Source organism: Trachinotus anak, unplaced genomic scaffold, assembly GCF_046630095.1.
Source record: "Trachinotus anak isolate AG129_WGS33_773 ecotype Australia unplaced genomic scaffold, CSIRO_AGI_Tana_v1 ptg000019l, whole genome shotgun sequence".
NCBI lineage: Eukaryota > Metazoa > Chordata > Actinopteri > Carangiformes > Carangidae > Trachinotus > Trachinotus anak.
This window is the reverse complement of record NW_027273870.1, coordinates 8,383,111-8,409,578: the sequence shown is the minus strand read 5'-3', so window position 1 is coordinate 8,409,578 and position 26,468 is coordinate 8,383,111. Positions and strand designations below refer to the sequence as shown.

At 41.7% G+C, this 26,468-nt stretch overlaps 1 protein-coding gene across 1 annotated transcript; it reads left to right on the top strand.

Annotated features, from left to right (window-relative positions):
* Window positions 1-26,176, top strand: rnf38 (ring finger protein 38). Its single transcript, XM_071504499.1, has 13 exons — window positions 1-134; window positions 1,164-1,856; window positions 13,961-14,022; window positions 19,587-19,789; window positions 19,874-20,246; window positions 20,358-20,522; window positions 20,783-20,953; window positions 21,546-21,731; window positions 21,833-21,936; window positions 22,043-22,127; window positions 22,373-22,494; window positions 22,631-22,730; window positions 23,547-26,176. Exons 2-13 carry the CDS (start codon window positions 1,244-1,246, stop codon window positions 23,607-23,609), a joined length of 2,247 nt encoding a protein of 748 aa, XP_071360600.1. The 5' UTR covers window positions 1-134; window positions 1,164-1,243; the 3' UTR covers window positions 23,610-26,176.
* Window positions 26,177-26,468: the final 292 nt, after the last annotated feature.

Here is a 26,468-nt window from a genome sequence, read left to right as displayed (position 1 = left end):
GTCTGTCACATTTCACGCTGACACCAAGCGAACACTGGGCTCATACACACACACATTCACATACACTCACGCAGGGCTCACTATATTATCGACAGATCCGCGTCAGGAGTACAGTCGAGGAGAGCACATTGAAGGTAAGTTGTTATTTAAAAAAAAACTACTCAGGGCAAGGGTATAAGACCGGGTTTCAGCGGTAAGCTCAGAGGCGGGCTCTTGGCTTAAGATCGCGTTAATTTTAGCCGTGGTTCTTTCTTTGTAATTTTAGGTTGACCACTTTTTTATCTCTCTATGTGAGCTTTTCTGTTTGCCCCTTTCCAGCCGGGAAAACATTACTGGGTCACCCTAACTCACTGAAACGACACCGAATAAGTTTTTACTCAAAGTCTTTTTGTTTTGTTACTATTAACCAAGCAATTTAAAGGGATTCGAGGCGTGGGTGGCTAGCTACGGGATTTTTCTCTGTGTTGGTCGGTGGAGGAGGAGGGGTTGGTATGGCTTGCCAAGCTAGCGAACGACATTACGCAGACTGGCTAAATAAGTTTAAATCGTCGTTAAAGTGGACAAAGTTGCCTTAAACTCAGTTCGGGGATTAATACGGTCATGGATAAGCGACTAGGTGTGATAACACTGTTGTCGTATGGTTAGAATAAGCGTAATAACACGTTTACCACTATATGCTATGCGCACTAACGTTAGCATACCCCCCAACATTAGCCTCCTGTGAGCTAGCGAGCCATGGCCGTAGTCGCTTCTCGGTTGTTATGGACCAAACGTTGCTTGTGAGCCACGAGATTTAACGTTACTGCCCCCGTGAAAGTGGCTGAATAAAATGTTTATCCACGTAAACGACCCTGCCCGCAGTTGTGTTTAGTTAAAACGGGATATATCGAAAGTTTCTTAAATATACAACGTTGTTTAGTTGTTAAACCAGTTTGGGAAATCATGCTGTTCAGTAACGTTACTTTGGCAAACTTGAGGGAAGTAGCTAAGCTAAGCAGTAAAGTTACAACACATGCTCGTCAAAATAAACGGTGGCGGTTAACGTTAAGTGTTTGTGTAAACAGTTTTATCTGGTGACTGTTTGGATTTGCAGTCCTCACAGAGAGTACCCCACAGCTCGGGTTTAACTGCCAACCATTCTCCAACGTTGTATTTTTAAACAGTGTCTAAAAGCTTCTTCTGTGAGAGGAAACGAGAGGAAAACGCAGAAAAAAAAGAAACAGAGGAAATCCCCCGAAAGGAAATGCCAATCGCAGCCGCTGGACAGCCCACGACCCAGGAGCCTAGAGTTTGCCCCCGGCTGCCCTCCACCCCGGAGCCTGTCCCTAAAGGGGCTGATTTATTCGACGAGGCGGGGGCAGCAGAGTCGGCGGAGCGAACAGAGTACGGGGGCGCGGAGGGGGGCAGAGGACTCGGGGGCTATAGTTTCAGCCAGAGCGGCGCTAGGGGCTTTGTACAGCCCGGATCTACCAACGGCTCTCCGCCGCAATCCCCAGCCGCGTCCTCATCTTTTCTCTTCCACCCCCTTCACCCCCACCAAATGGCAATGGAGCCCCCAAGGACTCGATCGCGCTCTCGATCTGGATATTACCAGCAATACGGTGGCGGGAATGGCACTGGAATTGCCGGCAGCGGAGTCATGGGATCTAACCATCACCACCACCACCATCAGCAGCAGCAACTACATCCACAGCAGCAGCAGCAGCAGCAGCAGCAGCAGCACGGTGCCGGTTGCGCACCACTTGGAGCTCACAGCAACCACTCGGAGAACCAGCAGAGAGCCCCAGGAAGTAACGCCTCTCCCGGCATTCAGAGGTTTTCTTCGGTTCCCGGAGCGCATCGCATCCCGGCGGCAGGTAAATGTCCCCGCTTGTCTGTATCACTGACGGTGTATGTGGCAGTGTACCCTCGACCTAGAGAGGTAAAGAAAACACACGTTTTATTAGACTTTTCCATTCACACGAGAGGCACAAGCACAAGTAACAGAAGCCCAGGCGTTTAATAACTTGGGAAGGTTTTTAGAGGCAAATCGAGAGAAGGCTACCCTGGAGGTGACATGACATAGGTGTGCACCTGTGAACACATTTGTTGTATTCTTATTACACGGGCTGTCTTCTGTGCTCGTCATAGAGCTGCTGAGTGGATGTGGTGCACAGTTAGCACACACATTAGGTAAATGAACAACAGCAGTCTGTGGTGATGACTTGGGTAGCCTCAAACTTATTGATCTGCTGTGCTTAGTTAGTTACAACCATATTTCTTAAGGCACTGTGGCATGTCTATTTTAAGTCAACTACACAAATATTGATGCAGCTAGGTAACAAGCTTCATAGTGTGTACAGGCGAATCTTTTTCTATGGCTTATTCTTTTTCAAAAAACTCATAGGAACATCAGAGTAAAGAAGATGGCTAGATAACCCAAGAGTTCGGCTTTGTGGACTGAAAGTACAAAGTTGTGAACAAGAAGAAAACAGGCACTTCTCATATATGTCTGTAGTGACACTCATGTTCATTTTAAGTACAGTCCTGTGTGGCTCAGTGGGTGGTTGGCACTAACTTAAAGGTGCAGTTTTTTTTTTCATATGTACATTCAAATCATAGTATTGTAAATCCTCACTCTCTGTAGTGTTTTAGACAAGATAATCAGCTAAATGACAAAATAGGTTGTGTCATGTTACACAGAAAAGCTTGATCATGGCCTCTACAACAACAGATATTCAGTCTCCTAAGGAATGTATGGGCATATTCTGTTTCAGATAGAGGGTTTCTCTGCTAGTAACTACTTGAGTAAGCCATGCTTTGATATTTGTGCTTCACTGCAAAGCAAAACTGTGTGCATGGACTGGTGCTGGGTGTAGAATACATGTGAGGGCACTCTCACACAGCAAATGCAATGCAGTTAACCCCATAACATAGAAACAGCACAGCTAGAGTTTCACATTCAACGAGGCTATGGAATAGGTTTTCTCTCAGCACACCTAACAGGCTTCTCAGGTTAGAAAAATGCTTAGTGGTTAGTTGTCTCTTGCAGTGCTTTCAGGATGAGTGGTTATTTTGTAAAGAAACAAACTGAAATGCGAAAACAATTTATTTATAGAATTTTTGGACACATCATTGTAGCATGTACAATTATTTTAAATATAGATTTGAATTACTGACAACATGTAAGGGTTAAATGAAAGGAGGAATTCTTATTGTTCCTTATCAAAAACCTTTTAGTTTGTTCTGCCCAGAGCAGACTGACTATTCATACTGAGTGTACATGTTGGAATAAGTTGTGATGCACTCAGGAGACTAACAACCCAGTCATCCCTCTTATTGAGCAACTCATGTTTGACAGACAGGCTAACCCTGGAACACACAGAATAGATTCCTGGTTTAGCTTAGTCGCTACAGGTCTAGTGACTAAGCTAACTTTTTTATTTTGAGTAACTGCATTGTTGAATGAAGCTAATTTGTATATAAAAGAACGCCACAATATTCTTTCAGTCCAGATTCCTCTCATACAGCTCTAAAAGTCTATTTCAGGTTTTAATTAAATAAAAGAACAGATACATTTTTAAAGGGTGTCTGCATGCATGTGCACATGAGAGACTGAGCAACTGTGTTTGCAGACTGGAACTACCTGTCTGGCAGATTGTACGTAAGAAAAAACAAAACGGCTGAACACACGTAAAACAAAGGCCCTTTCTAGACTCCCAGCAACGTGTGTGTTATATGTCTAGCTTTGTGAAGGCTTGCCAGGTTACAAGGAAATCAAGCTCCTTGTACGTTTCTGTAAGAAAGGCAAAAAAGGAAGAACTGAGATCCACTGCATCCACACAGAAGTTGAACTAGCCATCCTCAGAGTTTAGTGGTCTGCTGTGACCTGTGACCCATACTCTGTCATAGAAGCTTGGCTATGACATGTAGGATAGCACAAATCAATGGATAGAATGACTGTATTGTATTTCCATCCAAATGGATTTCGATCTAGAGGGGGAGGCACTGGCTAGAGATTCTGTAGACACTCACTCATTATCTGCACTAATTTTAATCAGACCTGAGATGTACAGCACTCAAAGATTAGTAATTCATAAAGAATACTGATTTTAACACACACTATTTGTATGTTAGAGGTAGGGGAAAGAAGAAAATCTGACCATAGGAGAAGTGCAAGAGCGTAAAAAAGGTTGTATTGTGTTTAGTAGCTGCAGAGCTGCAATAAAACAAAGCAGTTGCTTTCTTTAAGAATTAAAAAAATAACATAGTTACTTTATTTTGGAGTAGTGTTTACATTGCTGACTTGGGCAAAGGAAACCTTAGGGCTCATTTATAGTTGAATGTTCTCTTATACAAGTGAAGCAGCTGGCTAGCTGGACATTTTCCAAGACTACACCTTTTATTAGACCCTCTTTCCACTCCCAGAATGGGTCCTGTTTGTTGATAGAGGGTCAGAGAGAGGAGAGATACTTAGTCCATTCTTCCTATGCTAGTCACCTGCGTTGGGCATGAAAGCTAATGATATCCCGTACTTTTCAATCCCTCCCTCTGTCTCCTCCACTTTTAGTCTATTCTAACTCTTTTAGACCCCTTTCTGCCTTTGTGCCTCAGTCTTTTATGCCTGTTTGATACTGTAGCACTGATACTTTTTCTTTCTTCTTCATCATCCATTCTCATGGACTATTCACATGACTTTGCCAACCATGTTTTGAAATAAATATGTGTAATGAGGTAAAAAGACTCTTGAGAGCTTATGTTCGAAAAGTTCAGGCTGAAGGTGCAAAAGAGAGGCACAAAAAATGTAGAAGTACTTAAGAAAAGTGCCCACTAAAATACTTTAAACTGGTGCCAAATTGGTCCAAGTGGATAAAAAACATCCTCTGTAGCAGTTGATATCCTATGCTGAGTCTGACCCACCTCTGTCAAAGCCTGTCCTCTCATAGCCACATTCGTTTCACCGTCCTCTGTGGATCAGTCTACCCTTTCTGCACCCCTCCAGTCCATTTTCTCTGGCCTCCTCCCTCACATTTGTCTAATGGAGGGATCGTTTTAATGGATTGCCCAAAGCAGCAGAGGGGCAGACGCTCTTGCCACTCTACCTTTACCCCTCCACTCCACTCCTATCCTCTCCATCCTTCTGTCTGCACCAGAAGTGGAAACATAAACATGTACCCTGTTTTTTTTCCCTTTCCTTTGTCTTGTCGCCCAGGCAACCCCCTCCGTTTTGAAGAGAAACTCTTTCACTTGGATTGACCAAGTAGCAGGGGTTCCCAGTTACTCCGTCACTCCAAGTAAACAACAAAGCAGTCACTTTGGTCAGCAAGGGGTGATCCTGGGCGGTAGAGGAGAGTGACCCCAAATTAGCTCTAAATCCATGGGATGGGCTCTGATCTGGTGTGAAAAAAGATGAATTTCTAAGAAGGAGTGGGAACAAGAATACAAAAGGTTACTAAAAGATCCTCAAGTAAGGTCAATATAGACAGAATAAAAGAGTAAGGTCAGTTAGAGAGCAAAAACTGAACTGGAAAAGAGGAGGAATAGAAGAGTTATTTTCAAAAGAAGTTATAGGTTGTACTCAGCAGTTATAGGAGTTGATGTAGGTGGGAACGCAGAGCATGAGGTTTAGGAAAGTCAGTCGCAGACAGAGGATGAGGAGGGAAAGGGAGAGATGATTAAACTGAAGCACAGGAGAAATGGCAAAAGGAGGGCTGACTTTGGAGGAGACACAGGGCATCTGGATGTGTATTATCGTAAGCAAAGCACAGAGAGGAAGCATGCCTCATAGACTGCAGTTGAGTGTGTGACCTAGGAGGAGGAGAGGATATTGTGACTGGAAAGAGGCAGATGAGAACTATTGGCTGAGAGTAGATGGAGGCACGGGGAGGTGACTGTAGAGATGATTGAAGTCGAGACCAGAGGCAGTTAGTTCGTGAGTGGGGGTAAAGGTATGTGTGAGAAATGAATGAATGAATGTTGAGTGATTTAAGGAGAAGGGAGGGACATGTTGTTTGTTCCTGCTGTTTGAATGTTAGCCTCCTGTCCCTGTTGATTTAACTGGCAGTGCTGACCGGATGTGGCTTGCTAGTGTCATGGGTTCAAATCCATGGTTGCAATGTCCACTGGATGTAGTTCAGAAGGAGTGTGTCATCAGGCAGCTGGATATGTGTTGTTTTGTAGGTGTCCCTCACTGACCGGACTATATATATTATTATATCAAAACCTACATTGTTCGTATAAATATGTAGTTAACAGGTAAAATAAAGAAAAATCAGGTCTGACCAGCTATGGATACCAACACTTTTTACCATTTCTTATTCTCACTATTATATTTTAACCTCCAGTTGCATTTTGTAGCAGTTCTCTGTCTCAACAGTTTACTAGCTTTTTCAGCTTTTGCTTGTTATTTCAACACAGCTTCTGTCTGTGTCCTTCCTTATTTCCCCCTCTTGTTTTCTGCTTTCTGCCTCAGTTGTAACTGTTATGCAAAGTGAGTTGACATACATGGACTGAGTACATCACTGATAGTCTGTGTAGATGCTGGTTGTGGTTGTAGCTGGGTTTGTTTTGTAGACTTAAAGTTGAACAAAAACACTCTTTTTTTTCCAAACATCTCTTGCAGCATAATCCACTTCTCTTCTGTCCACACACATGCTGAGTGTGTTCCAAACAGTCATAATTTCGCCATCATATGGCTAAATATGCTATGTCTTAAGATTGAGGGCCTCACTGTCATGGAAGCAAGTGAAACATTCAATCCAAGCATTTAAAGTTATAAACAAGGGGAAGCATTCAGATGGGCAGCAGAGATGTTTTTTTTGTTTTAAAATGCATTGATTTGGACAAACCTTTTCAGACAGTCCACATATGTTGGTACCTGTTGTACAAAAGCCATACTAACTGTGTGTGTATGTTTGTGTGTCTTCACTCTGGTATTTTCTTTGCCTTGATTAAGTGACACCCACCTTTTTATTATTAGCATCATACAACCATATGGTATAATATCTGTGGTCACTTAATGAGCTGAAATCTTGTAATACCTAAGGAAAACTAAGGAGTGAATCATTATTAAATGTGTATTTCTGAATTTCTTAATACATAGTCTGTCATTTACACTAGGCCCACTGTATGAATTGTGCATTGGTTATGATAATAACAATAATAATGATAATAACAAACTTTATTTATATAGCACTTTCCTTAACAATGTTACAAAGTGCTTTACAAAAAGAAATAAAACCAGACAAAGCCCCAGAGACATTGAAAAAGTTAATTTCCTACAAACTGTTTCTATTTAGTTCCTCAGACTGTAGTTTAAATGAGTTAATGGCTCAGTTTGTGGTTGTAGTGTTGAGATTTATGATGGAAGAAGGGAATTAAGATGGTCATCTGTCTCCGCCTTTCTGTCCTTTACTTTCTCTCCACTAACACTGTGTCTCTCAGCTGGTTTCTGTCTTTAATTGGGGGAGAGGGGGATTGAGGGAGGACAGAAGGAGGGGTGAGAAAGAATAAGGAGTGTGAAAGAGTGGTTAGCAGCGTGTAGTGTGTGTGTGTTTGTGTGTACCTCTACTGACTGTGTGCGTATGTGCACAAACCTTGTTTACTTGCTGCCTGGGTGGGCTGGGAGCAGGAACAGAACTGTCAGAAACATGCATATGTACAGAATGACATCACTGAACTGAGGAGACGACAGAAGTAAAAGCAAGAGAGAAAAGTTAGATGCACATAAACTAATATTTAATAGGTACACACTGATATACACTGAAATATCAGCCAGTTAGGAATACTAAATCGACTAACAGACCACACACTACATAGCACTATGGAGCTGTTATTAGCAGTGACAATGTATGGGCCTTGCAACGAAGTCAGACAGGTATCATTTGTGGGCTGCTAGTGTGCATCTGTGACAGCTTGCTGAAAAAACTTCTTTGAAAGTAAAATCTAAGTTAAAACTAGCTTTTCAAATGATTATTTTTTGATGTATTACCGATTTGTATGTCTGCAGTGTCAGTCAGCATGTTAGAATTAGCAACTGTCTCTTGCTGCACAGCTTCTCAGTTTTGTGACCAAAAATATAACTAGATGTATAAAAATATAATATAGCTAGATGACAAGATGTAATGGGTTCATTTCAAGATTTGCCAATGTCTGCCCTGATGCTGCCTCTATGAGTCAAAGAAAGAAACTTTGCAATCCTACACGCATAGGGTCTTTAAAGCAAGTAGAGAAATATATTAAGAAAACAAATTCCAAGATTAGGCTGTTATTAGCCAAACTGCTGCTCGGTCTGGTGTGGAGAATGTAGAAGGGTTAAAGCCAAAACCCAAACATGCTTCAGCAGAAATGATATAAATGCCCTAGGGATGACCAGAAGGATGGGGTATGGGTAGCTGTAGCTCACATCTTCTAAATCTCAATTCCACATCTTGTGCATCTACAGTGCTGTTGGTCCATATGTAATAGCATTGCATTTATTTGCTGGTTTATTTTAACTTGTATACCTGTCTCGGGTTGCAAAGAGGTTTTCTTTCTGTGTCTTTATATTTCCAGCGCATCCTCATTTTGGCCAAAGTAATGCTGCTTCCTATACAAAGTATAACTTCACATTCAAGTATATTGAGTGCAAACACCTGCGCATGTTCACAGATTGAGGGATGCATAAGGGGTTTTTCAGACTTGTGAAAAAGTGCAGGATAGAGGAGCAACCTCAAGGACTGCAGCAGTAACGGAATAGAAAGGAAGATAATGAGAAAGATAATGAGGAAGGAGAGAACAATAAATAGATGGAGGAGGACAATGAAGTGGGAGAGAGTTAGAGTCATTCACATTTCTATAGGCACACACACTCGCCATCAGGTGTGTGTGTGACGCAGTGTTAGGCAGGTAATGGTTGGGCAGGCGTTACATGCCCAACTATTTTAAGCCCATATGCCAGCTTGTTACTCGACTCTGCTTTGTGCTGGGGTGTGAAGTGTGCTGTGACATGTGTTCAGGAGGCGGGGTGTGCATGTTCGTGTTACACATATGCTTGACTGAAATTGCCTTAACTTTCTGTATACATTATGTAAATAGGTACAAGTTCGACAGCAGTCAACAAGGTTTCTTTCAATTTTCCCATTTGTTACTGTTGAGCTGGTGATTTGTTAAGTAAGACTGTCACTTATCTGTCATCTTATCTACCCAACCAGCCTTTCTATCCACCCACTTTCCTCTGTGTTTTTCTGCTTTGACTCGAGAGGGAAAGATGTAGTTTAATGGAGGAAGACTGCAAAAGAGAGGAGAGAGAGGGTGATGGAGATCATGGACAGAGATGGTGTGATAGGGAAAGCAAGGAAATGTGGATGCTGTGAGATAAAGCAGCAGGAATATATGGGAGAGAGACAGGCCGACTGATAGGGAAATAGATCGGTGGCAGGCAGGGATGGTGATGAAGTGATGGAGAGTGTGAGGAGGAGGAGGATGTGTGAGGAGGGTGTCTGAGCTGAGTGCGGGGGAAGGGGGGGTTAGAAAGGGAGGGAGAGGTGGAGGAAATGGATAGAAATAGCTGATGCACTCTGAGGCTTACAGAAAATCAATAGCAGTCAAGAGGGGAAGCCACAACCCCCACCCTTCTCCCTCCCTCTCCCTCCCTGACTGCTCTCTCACCCTCCACTCCTCCACTCTTTATCTTTTCCCATCTCCCTTTCCCCCTCAATGCTCTCACCCTAATAATGTACGTTTCCAACCTTGTCCTCCTCTTCTGTACCCCCACTTTGCCCTCTTCTCGTCCCCCGTATGTCTCTCATTCATACCCCCCTCTTCCTCCTCACCTCTCATCAGTGTTGCACCATTGTTGTCTTTCACTCTTTACTCCTACGGGCTACTGCATGCTTTAGATGAAACAGCAGGGATCATCGTGCATAATTTTTTTTTTTTTATACTTCCCAGAACAAACAGTTGAAGTCAATGACACTTATTTGCTCTCACTGGGAAGGTGTGGTTGGATGTGGAAAATAGATGGTTCATACTGTTAGTTAAGCAAGTGTTGATTGCTAAATCTTTTCTCCACATTTACCTGTTTTTACATTTCAGTCACCCTCCATCTTTTTACGTTTAAGCTCACACAGCAGCAAATGCTGATTGGGTAGAGCTGAAATAATTTTTTGTGTGTTTGCTTGCATTTTTTACAGGGCTCAACAGTACACCCGTTTCACTCGCGTTCGTGGCTTAAAATAGATGTGTGTGAACTGAAAAATGTATTTAGGAGCACATGTGCGAAAAAAAATGCTACAGAAACAAAAGTTTGGTTTTTTTTTAACAAAAAGGTTGGTAATACAACAATGATGGCAATGATGTGATCGCAGTGCTGAATCAATGTAGTCCATTGAAAAGAATCATGTGATCCACTCTCAACACCAATTCTGCTGTCTAATTTTTTTTGAGCATTTAGAATTAAGAGGAACCATGTTTATACAGCCATACAGTTTAAAGCAGTTTCAAGTTTAAACATTACATAACTATTAAATAAATACAGTTTGCAGCAGAAGTAATTAGAAACAAGTGTACAGTTTGTATTCAAATTAATTCAATCATTTTGCTTGTAAATGTCTCCTCGTATTCCTTCATTAAAGAAAAAATCACTATTGGATCCATTTTTCATTGGGCCCCTACATTTTTTTAAATTTGCTCCTATATTTTTCACCATCAGAGCACATGTACCTCTTGGTGTCAGGCCATGATTTATTTAGTCAGACTGTGAGCTCTGACGTTACTTAAGCCACTCGCAACTTTTGTTGTTGTTTTCACGTACTCTTACTTTCTTACTCTTTCTTACTTAAAACCATAATATTCCAGGTTGTGTGGTAAATACAGCAGAAAAGGGGAAATGATTTCAATGATTATCTCCAACATGATGCACTCTGCTGACCATTATTCTAGCAACAATTGTAGTATAGTGGCATTTATTCAAATGAAAAGTAACCAATTCTTTATATGTATTTTATATATATGCCAACACCAATATTGTTTCTGCTGCTCTGATCTGGCATCTGATCTCTCATTACCCATGACTACTTTCTGTTCACATTCACACTCCTCTGTATGATGGATACTATCTCATCCCAACTTAAAGTCGAGAAAATTACAATTTGACAGTCTATTGTGGTTAAAGTAATTTGTTTATAGTGTATACACACCACTGTTCCTATGGTGGCAAGTTTACATACATATCAGTCAACAGTGATCACATGATCAAATGTTAGACTGACTTTATGAACAGTTTCATAATGTTAAGAATATGACACAGCAGTCAGGCCAAACATTCAGCTGAGTAATATTACATGATGCCATGGCTGTAGTACGTTATGAGTAGCATTGTATTGAATGAAGCAGTTTGTGTTTTAAATGATTTCATTTACTTAGCTAAGAAAACATAGCTTAAAATAGCTTTCTTTTCCAGCAGCACTGTGAAAGCAGCACCAGCTACCCAAGTTTATTAGTCTAACTTTGTCATGTGTCTTTGTCAATGCATCACAGCTAAAGATTCAGCAGAAGAGTGAATGGCAAATGAAAGGATGTTTCCAATTTTTTTTTTGCACACCTCTAATATAAATGAAACATATTCACAATAAGCATGTTTGCAACAGTGATGAAAGTTTAAGGTGATACATGTCTGTGGTTTTCCTTTATTAAATTACAATTAATTTCCATTTGATTCCATTTGATCTCATTTCTTTGATTCTTTTCGCTGTTTTTCACCACAACACTGATACCAACTCTGGTGTGAGTGTGTTTGTTATATGTGTTCATAAAGCACCAGTATGTGTATGAATGCGCGCTCTGCTCTGAGCTACTAGTCAGTGTGTTCATGCAGACAGTCTGACTCTGGTTCTTGTCTCCATGTCTCACTGCTCTGAAGCACCCTGTCTGTTCTGCCTCTTGAGCTGTGCTGCTGCCTCAAGGTCTAGCTCTCACTTTTCTTCTGTTTGCTCAAGAATTTGACTAAGAGTACACCAACATGCAAACAATAATAATACATAAATCTCAACATGGACCCTGTCTTAGCAGGGGTAAGGTGATTCGACAGGACCCTGTGCTGTGCAAGAATCCCTGGTCCACAACCATATTTCAGATTTCATCATATTCAATAAATCTTCCATATTAGCGTCCTCTTAAACAGTTTACCATCTCCACACACATTAAAATTCATACTGCAATGCTACTATTCAACTTTCCTTGAGGCTTTAAGTGCAGGAAACTAGATAGTGTGGACTGTGCTGTGTGCAGTCTGTGTTAGACCAACAGTGGACATGATGTCATCCAAACATTTTAAACCTGTTCTGTAGCTTCTGTGTTGTGCTCTATAGAGTGACTCCATCTGAATGACTCGTCTCTGACTCAATTTACCGGACTCTGACAATGTGCAAGTGAGACCATATTCAGGGAGGGAGCTGGATTTTTGCCTATTGTGATCAGTGAATGAGTGTCGTACAGAAAAGCGCTATGCAGCCGGCAAGTCCCATGAATGCCTCACCACTACTCTGTCCCAAATCATCTCTATGAAAATGGCCTGTTAGCTGGTTTTCACCGCACTAATATAAGCTTTACTTGCCCCAACCTTTTCAATCCATTTATTTTGCAAGCTCTGGGGATTGGAATAAGAGAGGAAAGGCTTTTTTAAGGATTGAGGAATTCAGTTGTGAAAACCTCACTCTGTCTGCCTCTTCTTTCTCTTTCTCACCCCCTTCTCTTCTTTGTTGTCAATCAGAGCTGTTTTTCAAAGACAGAGGCTGTGAGCAGGAAAAATCCCACAAACAAACAGCCGAGAGGTGAAAAATACTCCTTTAAAAGGCTGTTTTGCATCTATTCCCTTCTAGTTTAGCTTTGTTCATCTCTATGGTAAAGGTAGCCTTGTCTCGAGTGCCCTTGGGAGCGCTTACCCTTGGAGTGTATACCACTGCCACCATCTGTGGTGAGGACGTCCCCAGCTAAGGACATGCCCATGACGAGGGGAAAAACAAAAGCCAGAATAAATAGAAAAGACAATAAAAAAGATGAAAGGATTGTGGAAAAACAAAAGAGTAAAAGTCTTAGCCATAATGCGAGTGGCGGTATCGTCAGAAAGCTTCTCTAATCCAGGATTACTGTGTTTATTTTGTGTGTATGTCTGCCTGCCTGTGTGTGTGTTTGTGTGCACCTACATCTACTGCCTCTGATCTGAGATAAGAGTATACCATATGTGTTTCAGTCACTTTTGTGCTGTACACACGGTCAGCACCCCTCATCACACAAACATGTTGTCATTGTTTTTTGCTGTTGTGTATTAAATCCAAGTTATGTTAGAACAATAACAACAAAAGGATTAAATGTACTGGATGTAGATGAAGAGGGGACTCCCCACAATGCCTGGGTATGATGCTGGTATCAATTTCAACAAAAGGTATTACCAACATGTTGTGTATATTGTATTGTAACATAATATACAACACTGATAATTTATACAATAGGATTCAAACACTAACTAAGTTTAAAGATCTATACAAGCTCATCAGTAAATATGTAAAGTAATGACTTGGCTGCAAGTAAATGTAACACAAAACAGAATTTTCAATGACCTTTAACTGCTGTAGCCATCAAATCTCATCCAACTCAAGAGCTGTGTGTTTATACTAGAAACATATCGGCTGGTTGTGCAAAAGGGCTCCCATAAATAATCCTCATAAATGTCATTACATTGTTCACTAATTGTTGGCAGTTTTGTATCAGTGGTGGTGAAATGAATATTTCCATATTTTCATACAGTATCTCAGTTTCAGTATTGTTTGTGTAATATTCCTGATCTTACAACTTCACATCAGAGATATACAGAAACTAAAGATTGATCTCTTGATGTTTTTGATATTCCAAACAAAATTCAACAAAAGAAAATGTAGAACATGTAATAAATACATCTTTTGTCTCACACTGTGATCTTTTTCTGCTCTTTCCCCCCTCTGTGTAGGAGCCTCTGGTGGATCCTACCACTGCCACCCAGACCATGCGTATGGAGAGGAGAGTGATAAGGTAGGCTGCTATGCTCTAATGTTAATGTTCACACAAACACAGGACATGTAGGGATGTTTTCATGTTGCACATTGTTGTGGCCCCTGATTGAGATCATGCTGCACTGTGACTGAGTATTAGATAATATCATCTCTCAGCTGATGAATCACTGAGACACACACACACAGACACACACAGAACCAGACAAGCTCCGGATGGTGTGTGTACACAACGTATATGCAGTGTGCAGTCTCATCCTGCCCCAGTGAACTCATAGTTGTCTGAAGATACGAGCAGGCTGTGTTATGTAGCCAGTAAATATACTGAACAAAAATATAAACGCAACACTTTTGTTTTTGCTTCCATTTTTCATGATTTGAATTAAAAGATCCAAGACTTTGTCTAAGCACACAAAATGTGTCTTTCTCTCGAAATCTGGTTCTGTGTTAGTGAGCACTACACATTTTACAGTGGCCTATTATTGTGACCAGCCCAGGTCACACCTGTGCAACAATCATGCTGTGTTATCAGCATCTGTTTATGCTACATCTGTCAGGTGGATGGATGATCTTGGCAAAGGAGAAATGCTCACTAACATAGATTTTAACACATTTCTGCACGAAATTTAAGTGATGTAAACCCTCTGTGTGTGTACAAAAAAATCTTATTTCAACTCATGAAAAATGGAAGCAAAAACAAAAGTGTTGCGTTTATATTTTTGTTCAGTATATGATTGGATTTTAGTTTTGTTTTAAAAGTGCTGCTCTGGTCATGAATACTACAGACTTTGATGTACTGTATTCTTAAATGGAATACACACAGTCATAAATATATCACTGCTTTTCTTAAATATATTTCTGTCGAATAAAAAGCACTTGCCTTCTGCAGATGCATTAATATAAAACACTGCAGGTCAATACAGCTTTCCAATTAGACAAGCAGATACAATAGGAATTATTTACATACAATTTACTTGCATATAACAAAATTACTAGTATTTGAGTGGCTCTGACTCATAAATTAACTGTTCGAAGTTTTATTGTTTAAAATATTTTTGAAGTAAAAAAATAAAACCTTTTTTATTTTTGATGATTTTATAATTTAATATTTTACTGTTCATCCATTTTAAAATAATTCAAACAAAGGAAAGGGCTTTTGAGCCGAATAATAACATGAAAAACTTTCAAATGACCATCCATCCCTTTTCCTGAGTTGGACGCTCTATCTCTGAGAAATGCCTGATGTTCTTCTCTGAGCCATGCTCTCATGCAGTTAATCATGTTTGTTGTCATTTTTTTTTAACAGAAGAGCCTCCTTGATAAATTCAAACACAGCACAGTTTGCAAATTGAAACTCTGCTTTATGTTTTACAAATGCTGAAGTACGTTCCTAAATTATACAAATTGAGATAGCCTGTAGCAGCATAGACCTGTGGCAAGCCTGTCCTCTATCAAACAAAAGGATTGAGAAATGTTAAGTGTGCAGGTTTGTTGTTTAAGCACGTTCCTTATTGGCAGCACCATTAAATACATGATCACAAGCCATTCAGCATCTGTTTTAACTGAGTTGTCCTATGTATCTTTTTCTTGTATGTAATTAATTGCATTTATATAGCTCTTTTTAAAGTGTCCTCTTTTATTTTGTGTCTTTTTTATATTTTTTTCTTTACCTTTCGAAGTAACTTAAACTGTTGTTCGACATCATTGTAAATGAGGACCAGCCCTCAATGATGTCTTGAGTTTAAATAAAGGCAACATATATGTTTTAGTTTTTCAGTTTCTTAATGTGATTGAAAGGACATTGTAGAGGCTGGTCATGCTTTAAATAATCAGCTGATGGCTAGTAGTGGAAACCTTGTTTAGCAGCTTAATACTTACTTACGAGTGCTGCATGACATATCAATGCAGCACTCATATCTCCATTACATATATACATTTTCCTCTCTGTTGAGGGTTTATTAGAAACTATAAACTTAAATTCATAAGGGGAAAAATAACATTGTAGATTTTCAAGATAGTATTGATAATTTCAGCAACACTGCCATGTCAATGATGGCACAAAATGACATAAAAACCTACACATGTAGCTCATATGGCTCAATTTAAAACTGAAACAGACTATACAAGTGCACTTCAGTAAGTGATTGTCACCATCACAAGTAGAGGCCTGTGTTAAAAGCAGATGAAGCAAAAACAGCCAGAGAAGAGGGGTGGCAGGATGCTGAGGAAGGTGTTGCCGAGAGCTTGGAGGGAGTGAGGGAAAGGAGGGAAGGAGGCAAGGCCAAAAACAGGGAGGGGGTATTGCTAATGATTTCACCTCCAGCTGTGGGACTTGGTTGGAGGGAGAGAGGGGGAAAGGAGGGGAAGGAGCGAGGGAGGGAGGGGAAGGAAGGGAGGAACAGTGGCAGAGGAAACAAAATGGGCTTTGAAATCTTGTTGATGGAAAGAAAATAAGTGGGGGAGGGAGAAGTGTTTGACTGTTAGTGGAAGCATGTCTGCAAATATTAATGAATCTGTAAAAGCAAATGACCATATTTGATCAGTGTGCACATTCATGCACAATTTCTAGAGCATGAACGCTGGGACAGAGAAAGCTGAGTTCAGTTGTGTTTCTTAGGTTTGTGTTTGCATGCACTCTGGGATTCTCTTTATTTTGGTTCTCAGCAATGACAGCGAAGCCACAACAGCTGCTGGCCACAGTTACTTTGTGTGTGCAAGTGGATGCATGCATTTCCCAAATGTGGACATAGTGAAATAGAATGTGGTAGGGTGTGTCTGCACTCATGCTTCAGGATGCCTGTTCAGCCTGGTGTGAATGTGGACAGAGCAAAAGGGGATGGGAGGGGAGGTGTGTGTCTGTGTGTGAGTGTGGTTGGTCTCTACACTGTGAGCACTGCAGAATGTGCTGTAATATCACCCATAGAGCAGTCCTCAATGTTTGTGGGCCGCACTGGGAGTCCCTGTGTGTATCTGTGTGCGTGTTGAGCTTCTGAAAGTCAGCATGTTTTTCGTTCTCTATATACTCTGGCTTTAGTGGAAACACGTTTGGACCAGACGTGTGTGTGTGTGTGTGTCTCTGTTTACAACAAGCTCTCTATTAAAACATAAGGCCACATTATGGCATATTGCTTGAGGACACACATATGCACAGTCCTTTGTCTGACACAGCTCCCTTTCCACTAACACGGGTAGACAGGCCCATCAAACTTTCATACTAATGGGCAATAGTCTGCATGTGTTAAGACAGACTGTATGTGTGTTTGTGTGCATGTGTGTGTCCTGTCTAAGAACTTCTTGTCTTGTCCCCTCAGATTTCAGGCTGGGGTCTCGGACAGGACAGACAGACAGAGGAAAAAGGGGGAGGGAACAAGAGGAAGAGGGGACTGTAGAGGGATTCTATCCCTGATGGAAGGAAAGGGGGGTGGGTGGGAGTGTGTGTGTGTGTGTCGAGGGTGCAGGGGGTATGTCAGGGTTGGGATGGAGGAGGCTGGCTTAGATATAAAAATGGGCACAGTAGATGTCCCTAGGGTTTTGGGGTTGGGGCTAGGCTGGTAGAGAGGTTGTGGGGTGTCGGGTTGGAAGAAAGGGGGGTTTTGTTGAGATGAACAGAGAGGTTGAGGGTGGGGGTGGCTCTGATCCTATAGATCCTATGTAGAAACAGGCATATACAGTATGTCCTCCATTCATAGGAGTAGTATATGTATATTTTTGGTCGAGACAGATTTTAAGTACCTGTGTTTGAAGAAAATTCACTTTCTACTGAATCAGTAACAACCTGACTTCACCCAGTCAGTAAAGATTTTGACTAGTAGTAATAAAGAACAAGCTAGGAGCCATTGCAATGAATCTGATCTGTTATTTGAAAATATTCGAGGCAACCCCTCCCCACCACAGCCGTTACCTGCAGAAACAAATTAAAGACCAAAATGTATTTCGAGCGATGCATAAGGCAAGGAAGGACGTGTTCAGATATGATATGGCTTTGAAGTGATCGTTAGCTGCTTGCTGATACACCAGTCATCTTGTGCCCAAGCGTTCAGGCATGGTAATTTACACGGCGTATACAAACACAGACAGACGCATTCAAAACTGTGGTGTGTATCCCTCACTACAACCCAAATTTCTTCTGTCATTTAGGGTCTGGTGCGCCCCAAGGCTCCACCAAGCCTCACCCCTCCTTCATGTCTGCCTGCCTTACACACTGACTCCATCTCTAGTTCTCTTACTCTTCCAATGCTGTTCCCTCTTTCCAGCCCTCTCCTAACATGCAGTCTGCTCCAGTCAAGACTAATTGAAGTCATTGTTATTGTTTGTCTTTCCCATAAGCTGCTCAAGCTCAGGTCAAATCTAGTGCTATGAGGGATTGATAGAGCCATTAGGGCACAGTGTGTTTGGCCTGACAATCAAAAGCATTTTGTTCAGGTTTGTATGAACAGCAGAGTCGACCTCTAAAGAGCTTCAGAAGGTATTGTTCTTTATAAAACAATATGAAGAACTCAAACAGTGGCATCTGCCCATGTGTGAACGTGAATTTGCATGTCTACAGGCGTTTTCATAAATGTGTGTGTGTGTGTGTGTGTGTGTGTGTGTGTGTGTGTGTGTGTGTGTGTGAGTGTGCGTGTGTTTCTGCTGCCTGCTCTCCAGCTGTTTCCTGTTAGCTATCACACTGCTCTCAAGGTTGCTGAGCTGTATATGTGTGTGTTTGTGTGTGTGTTAAAAGTCACAGCCGCTGAGTCATTTTTATCACACTTTAACAACGTGTCTCCCCCACAAAGAGGGGAGGTGGAGGCAGGGATCAAGTAAGTAGAGGGGGAAAAAAAGTGTTGAGATGGTGGTAACTATGAGGAAACGTGTGTACGTGTGTGTGTGTGTGTGTGTGTGTGTGTGTGTGTGTGTGTGTGTTGGTTCTTAAGGAACCTGTGTGTTTCTCAGAGCACAGCTAAGGTCTGCGTAAGGAACAATGACTAAGAACTGACACATGAGTGTGTGTTTGTGTTCTTGCCTCATAAAGTGCCAAGTGTGAGAGTCACTGCTTGACTGTAAGTGAGGTGACTCACAGATGAGTTGATAGGACTGAAACAAGAGAAAATGATAACTCCTTAGTCAGTCTAAACCTGGGTGACTACATACTCAGCTATGTCACTGTTTTTGCATATATCACTAAGTTTTTTTACTCAAAGTATTTGCCTAGATCCAGTGGAGGGTGTGTACATATGACTCGCACATGGGCTTGTGAGAGCTTGTCTTGCGTTTGCATTTCCTCACAACTAGAGGAAGTGACTTTGAACCCTCAGGGCCTCTGAGCACTGGTGGTGTAATATGCTGTCTTTCACAGACACATGCCTGCGAAAGCATATAAGCATACACTCACTCTGACTCTGGATCATACAGGAAATGCCACGAGTCACAAAGGAACTTGTGTCTATGCAGTACTATGGATTGTAGGCCAGAGGGAATGTCAAGCATTGTGAAATTGATTTATCTGATACGAGTGCTATGGGTCACTAACCACAATACCCATCCACTCTCCCTCCCTCCTCTTCTTTCCTTTCTTTCCTCCCCTGTTTTCCACCCCTCTCTCTGCAGAGTGAGGAAAGCCCCAGTCCAAAGCGCCAGAGGCTGTCCAGTCAGTCTGTTTTGGAACAACTAACCTCATCCGCCCCCCCACCGTCCACCCCATCTCCCCCCATCCGCCCCTGGGAGTCAGGACCCCCAAGTCGGAGGCAACCTCACCCCCACACACACTACCACCAGGAGAGATGCCTCACTCCTGCTCGGCACAGACGCAGGTAAGGTGGTTTCTGGATTTTAACTTAGTTCCACTATGATGAGTTATGGTGAGTTATGAAACCTCCCCTTTCCTCCCATCGCAGCCCACCAGCAAGGCGCCAGCGTGGCCGTCTCTCCAGACCTACCCGCCACATGCCTCCACATCACCACCCCTCCACCCAAGGCCCCGCACCTCGCCTGTCGCCATCAGAGCTCCAGGATGAAAACTACCACCACAACACCCATCCCTCCACACACCAGACATATCCAACACACACACCCAGCACCTATGGTCAGCCCCCCACAGCTGGTGGTGGTGGGGCAGGTTCTGAGGAGCCCCGAGCTTTCCACCCACCCACCTTGTCACCACGGCTACTGCATCCGGCTGCTCACCATCACCATCACCTCCATCATCAGCAACAGCATCATGCAGCGCAACAACAGCAAGGAGCCATGGTCATGGACTTGCATGAACAGGTTAGTCTGCAATTTTTGTGCAAGATCGCCAGCAGACATTGTGTGTGTGTGTCTGTGTGTTTATGTGAGAGACAGAGACTGTATATCAACTGTGGTGTGATTTCTCCTCAGTTGCAGCAGGCCAGTGTACCAGTCTCCTACACAGTGACCCCCGTCCCTCCTCATGGTCTTGCAGCACCTTTGTGTAGTGGTCAGCACCTTCCCCCTACCTGCTCCTCACAACAACAGGTCCCCACCTGCAGTGTGGTCTTCAGCACTGGACAACACTACCACCCGGTGAGAACACGGACGTGTGCAGTTTGTGTGTTGATTTGTTTGTTAAGAAAAAGTACACTTTGTGCCGTATTCAAGCAAAGAAAAGGAAGTGCTTGAGGGAAAGTGGGTAAAAAGTAGCAATTACCAGCCGAGTGTTTTCCTGCTTGAAAGCTCTTGGCTGCCACCTTGTGGCAAGACTCGTCACAATTCAGTCACCACAATGAGAAAACATGCATTTTAATTGTTTCTTTTTCCTACTCTTCTTATTCACGCTTTTCCAGATGCTGCAGGCATGTTCAATGCAACATTTGCCGGTGCCCTACGCCTTTCCCTCACTGCTGTCCAGTGACCCTCAGTTCCTGCTACCTCCTCCACCTCACATTTCTCACCACCCACCCCACCTCCCCACACCCGGACAGTTCCTGCCTTTCCAGACACAACAACCTCGATCGGTACGTGAAAGATTTGTATTTTATTTATTTACATTAACTTGCATCATTATTTACCTAAAAAGTTCCAGTACAAGGACTGTACTTAAAAGAAGTCACTAATATTTACTACTAGCATTTATTGACCTCACACAAACCCAATGAATAATTAACTCATAGTTCAGTCAGTTTTCCAGTCACATAACAGAGCAGGATCTACATTGCCCGGAAAGAATATTTGCATCTGACAGCACTAGCAAAGTGAAATAAACTATGAATGCCTCTACCTGTTAAGTTTTCATAGCAACATGATAATTATGTTTTGTTTATCAAAGTTTTCTTTTGCGTAAGTATTTTATGATGGCATTAATGGACATATACTATAGGTTAATGTGTCACAACATGTGTAATAGCTGTTATCAGTCATCCTCTTTACCACTGCAACAACAGCTGTACTAGCATACAATATTTAAACCTGCAAACATAGATCTAACTGTTAAAATCTGCTGTCCTGATTTTAGCTAAATGTCCTACAAAATAAAACAACAGCCGACATCCTTGGCCCAGTTCTTGTGCCACCGTAACATGATCAATAATGTAACATGTTTCTTCCCAGCCGTTACAGACGATTGAAAATGAGGTTGAACTCCTTGGAGAGCAGCTTTCAGTGGGTGGAGGCTTCAGCTATGCTCACCACCACCACCACCACCATCACCATCAGCCTCCCTCCACCCTGCCGCCCTCCACACCACTGCAGTTCCTGCCTCACCATGACCCCCTATCACAGGAGCTCTTTACAGTGGTGGGTACATTCATTAAGTCATATTTGTTTTGGATTGTAATGAAGTGTCATAATTTGGAGTAATGAATTGATTTTTTTCTCTCTGTCCTCACCTTTCACAGCCCTATCCCCACTTCATGCCTCGCCGGTTCACAAGTCGGCGTTACCGCTCTCAGCAGGCTGTTCCCCCATCACCCTACCACCCCAGCTTCCTGCCTTACTTCCTGTAAGTGTTTTTCACTTCTTCAGGTTTATGTTGGAACTATACAGGTGAGTTGGCCCCAGAGAGGTCACATACAGTCTACTAAACTCACTTTTTCTCATTTTCTCAGGTCCATGCTTCCCGTGCCCCCAAATGTGGCCCCCACTATCAGTCTAGAGCTGGATGTAGACGATGGAGAGGTGGAGAACTATGAGGTGAGACAAACTGCTACCACAACATTCAGCTGAGACTACTTTTATCCTATGACCCACAGCATGTTCTTTGAAAGAATTAAATCAACACAACTCTGGCAGTTCATTAAAAGTGTCATTTCATAGTCTTTAAACACACAACCTGGACTGGAGAGAATTCATTTCTCTGACTGCTTTTGAGAGTTTTACTGACACTATCTCTATTGTGACCTTTGACCTCTACTTTGAATTTTGTGTGAAACCTTCAGGCCCTGTTGAACCTCGCAGAACGCCTAGGAGAAGCCAAGCCCCGTGGTCTAACCAAGGCAGATATAGAACAGCTTCCATCATACAGGTTCAACCCTAACAACCATCAGTCTGAGCAAACACTGTGAGTACCTCTCTGTCTTTGAGAAGATGTGTGGTATGGATTTTTTGTTCTGGGCAGTTGTAGGTTTGGGATGTTATGATTTTTAAAATGTCTGTAGAAGACACGGTTGAATGGTGAACCTTGCTTTTTCTTACAGGTGTGTGGTATGTATGTGTGACTTCGAGTCTCGCCAGCTCCTCAGGGTCCTGCCCTGTAATCACGAGTTCCACGCCAAATGTGTAGACAAGTGGCTTAAGGTGAGTGAGGACAACTGCATGATTTTAAATTTATCAGCTTCCCTCTGGGCCCTTTAGGCTCAGTCAAAGTAAAATGTATCCACATGTTTTGTGATATTGCGTTTCTGGAGGCTTGGTGATGTAATGACTGCTCACAGGGCTAATTGGCAAGTGAATGCCTAACATGCTAGTCAGCTTAGAACGTTAGTCAGTCACAATAGCTCTCAGAGCTGTTTCTATTTTCTCAGTAGCAGCCTTTTATTACCCCTGGAATTTTGTTTTCAGGATAATACATCTTTTCAGTTAATAACTGAAGGTTGAAAAAAGACAGTTAGCAGAAAGTTAGCAAGCTGGCTAACTGGGCAATAAGTTGACACAGTTTAATTTGTGATCCTGTCTGCAAACCATTCTTCTGTTGTGGAGCAGATTGTGCCCTGATGTTTTATATAATGGGTGTGATAAAAGTTAATAGAGCGACTAATAACTTACACAGCTTCCTCTGTTTTGGACTCAGTTACAGCTCTTCATTCCATCACAGATTGGGTTGGTATTGTTTTAGCTATATATTAGCTTGCCCTTGTTCAGTGTTGTGAATTTAACTTTAAAAATTTATAAAAGTTGAACTCAGTGCAAAAAAATGTAGTGGCTTTACTTCACTCACACAAAGAAATCCCCTGAATCCAAGTGCACATTTTGCCACAAAACTTAAATGATCACCTGTAAATGCTGATGTGACCGGGCCTTTAATCCGCTGACTTTGTGTCTATTATATATTGATCTCTCAGGCACATTTTTTAATCTGTTTAACCTCATCTCCTTATTTTTTATTCCTTCCAGGCTAACCGGACCTGTCCTATTTGTCGAGCCGATGCGTCTGAGGTCCAGCGGGACTCCGAGTGACCTCTGACTCATATCAACACCCAACACCCACACTCCCTGCCTCCCTCTGTCTCCCTTTTGAATGCACAAACCAATCAGTGAACTTATCTCTTTTTCTAAAATACCATCACTCACAAATTCTGCCACTTAACTGGGACCAGTGCTCCTTAATCCTTCACTCTTCATCCTCCAGGACAGTGAACAGTAATTCTCACCTGGGATAAACATTTAGGGGTGTGGAAACTTCCTACTGACTCATGCTCACTTAATTGCTGGACTTCCTGGGCCTTCTGTTTTGGACTACTACTCTGCCTTCTGCTCATGGTTCCTGCTTTCTATGAATGGCCTTTGAAACAAACAGTGTCATGTGCAGGTGGACATATATGTGTATTTGTAAAACTCATTATGAACCCTGTTCAGTCTTCTACAGATGGACAGAGAAAAGACTGCTTTGAAGAACTTCTGTATAGTTGTACTAACAGCCCCTCACGGGGAGAATTGGCAGTCCAAAGATTATTTTAATTTTATCGTTATTAGTCTGCTTATAATGAAGCATTCACATCTTGGCTTGCAGAGACTGTCATTTTTACTGGAGTCTTTATAATTACAGTTGAACCGAATCAGTCCATGTGTATTCTTGCATTCCTCAACGTGAGAGTTAAGCAGTCTGTGTGGGGTGAAACAAAGATACTGTACACTGTGTCAAAGAGCAAACTACTTTGGAACGGTGAAAAATATGCTTTATTTTCTCTAGATGCGTGTGTGTGTGTGTGTGTGTGTGTGTTACTCTTCCTGTGGTATTTATACAGTTCATGTGGTACAATGCATTGACTAAATCCCAAATTCAGTTTTTCCTTTACTTCAGACTGATTTAACATTTGTCGCCAAGTTTTGCTCAAAAATCAAAGTGTAGGACCAGGAACACCTCCAGGGAAGTTAACAGTGCTGTGTCATGTTTCTTTGTGTTTTATGCCACACATCATTAACACAATCTGCAACCTTGGCTCCATCACTCCATACCTCCCCATCTACATTGTTCTTGTCTGAAAAGAGTTAAGGCTGAAGGCTTTTGAGAGACACTTTTTTTGTGATACAGTATTTCCTAACCATAATAAAACCATCATATCCACTAAGCTCTCCTCTGAGGCACATGATATGAACACAGTCAGATTTCACAGAGCTGACCAGGTGGATGCACAACATTCATTTAAAAAAACGTCTCCAAAACTGTCATTCATGCTCAGTTTACTAGCTTTCTTATAGGAATAAGGCCTTTGAAGCCATGCATCTGTACCTGTCTCAGTACACAAGCAGCTTTCTGTGTGTTGGCAGATACAGATGCAGTGTTTTCTCCATCACTGACAGGGAACAAGTTTAAAGAGACTTGTAAGGTCACAGCTAAATCTATGTTTCACCGGACGCCGGATCTGACACTTCAGCACTTTAATACATAGATTTAAGACCTACTCACTCTTTTTTCATTGTGAACAAACCACTGATCAGTTTTCAGTCAGTGTGTGTGTATGTGAACAAATATTTGAATGCATTAAAAACAGACATCACCACTTCAGCTTCTAGTATCTACAGTACCCCAATGTGTCAACGCTTTTATTTTCTCACTGCACATCTGTACATGTCCAGACGTTTTTGGGTTTTTTTTTGGGCTCTGTTTCTTAATGATACTTGAATCTCTGTAAGGCCTATGTCAGCATGTCATAATGTAACTCCAAGATGTTCACCTCATGCACAGAGCAGGCTTACTCATGTAATTTATCACTATTTATCACAGATGACATGTTGTGTCAAGATGACAGCCTAACATAGGACTTAGAGAGATTGTGTTGGTTTGGAAAGTTCAGCCAGGCACCTGCAGTCTTACATCTGAGATGCCTTTTTTTTTCCTTAAACTTCATTTCCCAGGTACAACTCGTATCTATCCAGTATCACCACATCAGACCAATACATTTGTTTAAACCTGTTTTAAATGCAAACCAGGTGTATTGGTGTGGAGGAAGAACGTTTATTTTATAAAACGCCTCTTCAGTGTTGTCAGTGTATAAAGTCATGTAATATCCACGGGAATGTTGGGGAAATTCTATTTTCTGTCATCTTTTTTTCTTTGGGGTCAAAGGTCATATTTGTGACTGTAAGCATCCATTTTGTGTCTTAGGATTGTTTTTGTGTTGGACAGTTTTCTGTTGCTTGGTACACTAGCAATTACCTCAGTCCCACTATTTATGTCTTTTCAGAAAATGGTGCAACCAGTATGATTAGTGCTTATCGAGTCATTTTGCTAATGTTTTCCATGCGAGTTGCTGGGTTGGTTGATGATTTTTCCTTTAAACTCTATGAAACTCTATCATTAAAATGGTGTCATAGTAGTTTCATCATGTATTATATCTGTAACCAAAATCATTTGAAGGCCTGTTATGATAATGAAATTTTTAACAAACATTTGTACATTTTGTATGAGAGTTATTACTAGTAATACTTTATTAAGTAGTGCAATGATTTTTTTAGTCCCTTACCCCATCTTTTGGATTTCAAAAGCTGGTTCAATAATAAATGTATAACATTCTCTTCTAAAACATTGTGTTTTCCAGTCCTCTTTTCTTTTCTGTCAGCTCTTAAAATCTAATTATTGACCTGCTTTTCCATTGTGGTGCACAGCACAGCTAAGTGATGTTTATCGAGGACAGTCCACATGATGGCAGTGTAGTTCTGTTATCAGGGATGCCCTAATTCTTTCTCCTTGAGTTGCACCAGCTCAGTGTTAACAATGTTATTTATTTACTTTCTTACCAATTTAACTTTTCTTCTCTACCTGTAAAAATCAAGTGCTGACAACATTTGCGTCAAGTTGGCAGTGCAACACATTTA